This window comes from Mesitornis unicolor, unplaced genomic scaffold (assembly GCF_000695765.1).
Source record: "Mesitornis unicolor isolate BGI_N332 unplaced genomic scaffold, ASM69576v1 scaffold18299, whole genome shotgun sequence".
Taxonomy (NCBI): domain Eukaryota; kingdom Metazoa; phylum Chordata; class Aves; order Mesitornithiformes; family Mesitornithidae; genus Mesitornis; species Mesitornis unicolor.
In genome coordinates, this window is record NW_010208155.1 from 11743 (window position 1) to 18591 (window position 6849).

General features: G+C 39.8%; 1 protein-coding gene across 1 annotated transcript in view; it reads right to left on the bottom strand.

Moving 5' to 3' along the window:
* Positions 1 to 1728: 1728 nt before the first annotated feature.
* The window catches only part of CLMN (calmin (calponin-like, transmembrane)), a 16062-nt gene continuing 10941 nt past the window's right edge, over positions 1729 to 6849 (bottom strand). The window contains exons 8-11 of the mRNA XM_010192399.1: positions 6482 to 6564; positions 3626 to 4942; positions 2456 to 2637; positions 1729 to 1885 (exon numbers count right to left, since the gene is read on the bottom strand). Of these exons, the coding sequence (XP_010190701.1) occupies positions 1729 to 1885; positions 2456 to 2637; positions 3626 to 4942; positions 6482 to 6564 (1739 nt within the window). The remainder of the gene's footprint in view (positions 1886 to 2455; positions 2638 to 3625; positions 4943 to 6481; positions 6565 to 6849) is intronic.

Genomic DNA, 6849 nt, shown 5'->3' on the forward strand with positions numbered 1-6849 from the left:
AACCAGTGAATAAGATACAAAGGCTCAGAGAAACCAAAGGAGCCTCTGAAGAGTGGCACATAATGAAAGGCTGTCAACACTTTTGCATCAAACTAATGTACATTGCTGCTTGCTGCTCTTAAATAGCTGCTGTGCCCCAGCCTGGAAGTCACTGGTGTTCAGGATAAGGATATGACGTTTCTTGTATTAAGTCTTATTCTTTCAGAGAAAAAGCACAAGCCTTTCAATGTTATATTTTAGCCTACTTCAAGAAAGCACCTTCAAAAATTCTAACATAGGTTTTCTTTTGGAAGAAAGTATCACAGTCTTCATCGACAAGCACAAACAGGTTCATGCATCACAAAATGAGATGATTCAAGATGCTGAAGATTTTCAGCAGCAAGATGAAAACCTTTTTTTTTACACTGAATTAAGTTGAGAAGTTTGGATCTGTTCCTCACCAAGCACAAAGGATCTTATTTGTAGGCTCATTGGGTGAATCCAGCTCTAGTCAATGGTAACAGGACAAAATAGAAAAGATTTCAGCTTTCTATTGACTGAAAGAGATTCAGAATTTTGCCTTCAATGTTTAAGATCTCCTTCCGTGCACTGCTGCTATTGACTTCTAACTGCAGCTTGGAAAAAAGTCCCAGGGAAACAAAAAGCTTATAAAGAAGAATGAAGTGTGATCAATGGTTAGGATTATCCCAACAGATGACATGGCTACAAACAAGTTTTAAATACCTGCAAATAAATTGCTATATATTCTGATGTGTCCTGATCCCAGGTACTAAAGTACTAAAGTTCAGCTGAAAACTAAGCCAGGGCAGATATACACCTTATGCTAAAAAAAAAGTAACACTTGTAGCCACTCCTTGTAACTTTCACTCAATGTAAATGATGAAACCCCTCGTTTTATGAAGCACCTTAAGAATTTTCAAATGAAAGCAGCAACATGACGTAGCCTCATAAAGTTTCTATGAAACTGAAAATGTGCTGATGAAAACCAGTGACTTCACTGAAAGTCACACACAGAAAAGTTACTGCTATTGAATTGAATTTGAAGCCTTCTCTTTTGTCCTGTAATGCACAAGTCCTCCTCTGGCAAAAGCCCTTAATCAAATATCCTGAAGTGATCGCTGATGTGGACAAAAGTTCCAAGATGCAGAGGTGGCTTGACCATGTCTATGGACAAGCCACAGAAGCCTCTTCAGCTGCACTAGAAAGTCAATACCAGGTCAATACAAATTGCTCGGCATCCAGCTGTATCCAGCTCTCTCCAAGAATTCCCTGGAAAACATGAAACAGCTTTTCTAGCCTTGCCCTTGCAGATGGGCAGATTCATGGGCAGGTCATCACCACCCCTCTTCCACAGCTGTCAGGCCCTACAGAAGTAAATGAAGCCAGAAGAATAATTTTTGAAGACTAGAGCTCTGAATTGCTCGTATTTCCTACTGGTAATTATCTGGTTTTATTTAGCATCTTATAAAGCAAGGCACAAATGTACAAAATCGCTTCTACTAAATCAGGTAATTTTTATATATATTTACACAATTATCATCATATAAAATGTGCTTAGACATACTGTCATAGCACAGCAGTAGAGGAATTGAGGACAACCTGATAATAAACACAAATACCAGGTCCTACTTTTCTGTTTGTGCTTCACCTGAAGGAACATATTCATATGCAGATACACAAGCAATCCAGCTATCGTCCTTTATTTTTCCACACCTCAGCTCAGAGAGATCAAACTTTGTTGCTAAAAAGCTGTGGAAGGACTAAAAGGCAGTAGATCAGCACCCAGGACAAAATAATGAAGTAAAATAGCTCTGGCTGCTCAACAGTCGTCGTAATCTCAGGAGTTGGAGCTGGAGTCTCGCTTGCTTCCAAGTCATTTTTCTTCCTGTAAACAGGAGAGAATTTGGTAAGAGGTAGGAAAAACAGAACATCCACAGAGGGCAGACTAAAAGACAGCAGGTTAATGAACCATTCCAATCTCGTCAGTTGGAGCCCAAGCTAGACTACGAGGCGCGCAATGGGCTTTAGCACTCTGTTTCCTTAGGAGCCAACGTAGACAGCAATTAATGCTCTGAAAACTGGGCAAATTCTCAGGTAGTTTAAATACAGACCATTACAGTACAGTCCTCTGACATAACGTGATTTCCATCAGTCAAAAAGATACCTTTTTATATAGAGAACAGTAAACACAGCTCTGGGCAACGCATACCACGCTTTCACCATTTTGCTTATAACTGTACCTGACTTGATGGACTTTCCCCACATTGCCAACTTTCAGAGCTTCTCATGTCAGACACCAAAACATTAAGCAGAAAAATGGGGTTTTAATCTCATTTTCCCAAGACATCTCTCCTAAAAGAAGTCTACAAAAAGCACCTAATGGTCAGGGTACACTTCAGAAGACCTGGCATTCATACCAGGTAGGTGCATTTAAGAGCAAGTTAATGTAAAATACCTGGTAAATTCCTGATAATCAGCAATTTCTTCCAGTATATCTTGAGACAGAGTAGGATTGTCAGCTTCTGAGATCTGCAAGTCTTCTTCTTCGATCATGTGCTTCCCTTTTTCGTCCCCATTGCTACTTTTTTCTGGTGTCTTTATGGCTGTCTCTAAATCCTCTGGATGGTCGTCTATGGCCTGTTGAAATCCGTAAACATTTTGCATTAGACAACAAGGCTGATTCTCCACCTTTCTAACTATCTTAGTGGAGCAGCCTACTCAGATGCTAAATTGCAAGTCTCACTAAAGAGAATAAAAAGCAATTAATTTCTTGAAAATCATTTTGGATACATTGAGCTATAGAGTATCAGCACTTCAGCATACCTACAAGTAGTTGTCAGTTCTTTTTATATGATGTGACATGGCTCTTTGAACTAATCCACTAAGACTTTTTTTTTAATCTATCCCCAATTAGTCTTTGAAGCTAACAGCAAATTGACTTCATTACTCCAGTCAGGACCAAAACACGTCCAAGCAACTTGTCTACACAATGTGTACAGTACCATTAAATGGACATTCATTCCTGAAAAACACTGTCTAAAATTACTGCACTGGAAAATGTGTAAGACAATTGAAAATCAGTGTCTGTAAGAAGAGATGCAGCAGCAAATTGCCTAAATCAAATATACAGAATAATTACCAAAAATCCCCCCTCTTTCTCCTCCTCCAGTGTAGACAAGCCCTCATTTTATCCGCATAACTTACCCTACTCAAATTGGTTTAAGTTTTTGAGGCAAACTTATTTGGATTCAGTCAAAAATACCTTTCTGTATCAGCATTGATGTCATTACAAATTATTAAAAATACCCTCTGTTATAATCTTTTATGCCTAGGGATTATACAGGAGCCCCAAACTACTTTAAAACATAATTAAAATTCACATTTTTGCAGTACTATTAGCATTAGGGCTTATTCTCTCTTTTAACGTCAGATCTTGTTGGGGATCTGCAATTCCAGTCACTCCAGCAGAGGGCTGTGGCAATCAGTGTTACTGGACAGGAAACCAAGTACATTTTACATATTTCTCCACAGCACTGTGATACGAAAGCAAATGAAAACCATTGAGGTCAGATGCTAATCCCCCACATAAATACAAAGAAATGCCGGTAATAAAAAAATACAATACCTCAAGGTGTTGGGGAATAGTGGGATCTTGATGGTTGGTGGCCTTTTTGTCATCTTCTTCCACTTCTAGCTCTTCCTCTGCTGTTAATGGCACATCTGTTTCATCGGAAGAATTCATGTCACTGTTAATATCTGCTTTTTCCTCCTTGTCGTTCTCAGTATCTGTTTCTGATGGAGGCACACTTGGGGTATTCCCTACGTCTGGCTCTGGAGCATCTTCCTTGCAGTTCTGTTCTGGTAAGCCCTTCTCATGTAAAACATCTGTTGCAGTTTCAGAAGAAGCTTTGTCACTTCCAGTGTCGTAATCTTCAATAGAAGGCTCAAGGTAAGCGTTCAGAACTGCTGATATGGGAACATTATAATGTGGATAATAAAAGAGATCATGGGGTATCACAGATACTTTTGAAGAACTGGGTAGCACTTCAGCTGAAGGCTCAACTTCATCACAGCTGTCCAGGTCCTCTGTATTTTTGGGTACGTCTGAGAGAGAGTCATCAGATGTTTCATGCTGTGGGGATACTTCTTGGCTTTTGAGATGAGAACCATTCAGTGAACAGTGGTTGGTTTCTATTGTCTCAAAGACAGGCGATTGCTTCGTGTGTTCATTTTGTGGAGTTTTCAGTATTTCCTCATTCAGAAGATTAAGAACATACTTTTGCGTATCTTCTTGTTTTGAGGTATCTTCTGGTAAAAGAATTGAAGTCTGGGGTTTGGTCTCTTCTGCTCTATTTATAGATTCATCTGTAAGTATACCTGAAGTCCAGGACAATGGACTCAAAGAAGAAGTATTGGCTGAAAGGCTCTTGGTTTCGTTGTCATATTCAGTAGAGGTTTCTTTAGTTAATTCTTCAGAGTAGTCTTCAAAAGAGTCTACAGAATTTTTCTGATCTCTCAGAGCAGCTGGAGAAAGGTCATCATTCTGCTTCAGCAGATCATCAGCTATGCCCCCTTCACCTGCCATGAATTTGTCACTGAGGACCTCCCAAGAGGAACTGGATTCAAAACTGACCGATCCTGTGATGTGCAGTGAGGTTGGCCTCTGAGGCTCCTCTGCAGACATTTCCTGTGAGTCGCCGAACACTTGACTCAATTTCCCATTACAATTTTCCGGAACGGTTTCTGATGGGATTCTCTCAGGGGTGTCATGAATATGAACCTTTGGAGGAGCAGGATGACTCCTTTCGTGATTAACGGTATACATGTTTTCTTTGCTTTCACTTAAAATCAAGATTTTGCCTTCCTTTTCTGAAGGTGTGTCTTTGATGCGGACATAAGTGGACTCAATTGGAAGCTCCTTGTCAGGATCTGTAAAGTCTTCCTATAAAGTGACGATACACCATTAGAAGACAAATCATACCTCAGATACCATTTTGTTATAGTCATGAGAAAATATTGGCTGATTAAAGTAGGTATTTGTTTCAGCAGCAGAGCTAAAAGAACACTTTGACCCATCAAGGTAGTTAAAGTGGGTTGATGATTATGTAGTTAGAATAGGTATTTGTTTAAACTGCAAAGTTAAGAAAAAGACTGCAAGATATATTTGTATAAGCACTTAGAGAAGGCACGTACCATGCTCGAGAGAAGAATTAGACAACAGCATGAGGGATAACAGCTGTGCTCAGACCACCATAAGAATAGGCCGTAACTTTTCTTTTTTTTCCTTATGTCAGAACTATAGGGGTAATCCAATGTCTTGTGTGGGGTGATAGTGGGGAACCAATCAGGGTGAGGGGCAGAGTAAAAGGTGATCATCTCATGCATGCTCGTATGATTTCGCTTTGTTAAAAATGTATAAATAGGCTGTGAAAATGTGTGGGCGCTGGAGCACAATTAGAGGAGCTACCCTCTGTGCCTCCCCAGCACTGGGAATAAAGAAGTGCCTGCTTATCTGACACTGCGTAGATAAGTTTATCTCGTCGTGATTGCGACCCCGTCAACAATTTCACTTTTCCCAAACACTACAGGAAGAATTACTTCCTAGCCCATCACCCCATTACCTCATGAACAGCCAATTAATGACTGACTTTAAAAAAAAATAGTAGGCTTCTTTTTGTCCATTAAAATGCCCACAAATCTTACAACAAATTTTATTGCTCATCTAATCTAATAATAGTAATTAGATTATTATAACAATTTTAATTCCCGTGACTTTAGTAATGCCCACCAATTGGAGCTACAAAACACATACCAACTAGAACCTTCAGTCAAGAAACAAGAGCAAGTGCCTTTCATGTAGCAACCATCATCTGTGTGAACGCTCTCTAGCACTAAAACTTACCCAGATACTTGAGGGACGCTGAGTCCCTTGGGAACCCTTTCAAACCAAAAAGACTACGTTGAACTAGGTCTGTCTGCAAGTGTGAGCAGCCTCCAGAACAGTTTTTCAACATATTTTGACTTCTGCTTTGACAGGATTCAGCCTCTGGTAGCTTGTGTCTGATACCTGCTAAATTCACATTGATTCTGGCCCTCAGACTTGAGAAGATAGAAGCCAAAATGCAATTCAACGTGATAAATGAATTCAAAACGAATCATCATAGATGAAGGGATAAATTTCAGCCTTATTCTGAGATTAATACAGCAAAGTAGTAGAGCCCTGTGTAACCAGTCCTAACCTCGGAAAGTTATAATGGAATGTAAATGTTTAAAAGCACAGTTCTACCTACAGCACTTCAGCAATCGCCAATGAAAGCTCATTGACTGCATTTAACAAAAACGTGAAAAACTAAAACTGAGTTTGTGGTTTATTTTAAATAGTTTAGAAAGAACCCTAGAGGATAACTACAGCAATATCTGACTTCATTAAATATGCCAAAGCAAGTTAAAAACCCGATGTGATGTAGCAGTACACACATACCCCTTCCAGCTCCGGGAAGTGTTCCAGGAATTGTGCCACGTATGTCACAATTGACTGCTCATCAGGTGACTCCACCATGATATCTGTGGAAACAGATGCAAGGGGCTTGAGCACACACGGCTTGAAAATGCTCCTCCAGAGGAGCAGATCAGGCATTTATCCTGCCTTTATGATGAGAGAAATAACAACTACAAAGGCTTTTCTTTTTCTGGCAGACCAGAGAGGGTGGAATCCTATTCGCTGTTGATGGTACTTGAAAGTGGTCTCAACATTTCACTCACATTAGTATTTTCCTATTTCCAGTCACATAACGAACCCTGATCAGGGTCCTTCTTGTTGAGCGACAGCACAGAGGTTTATTTTCAGCA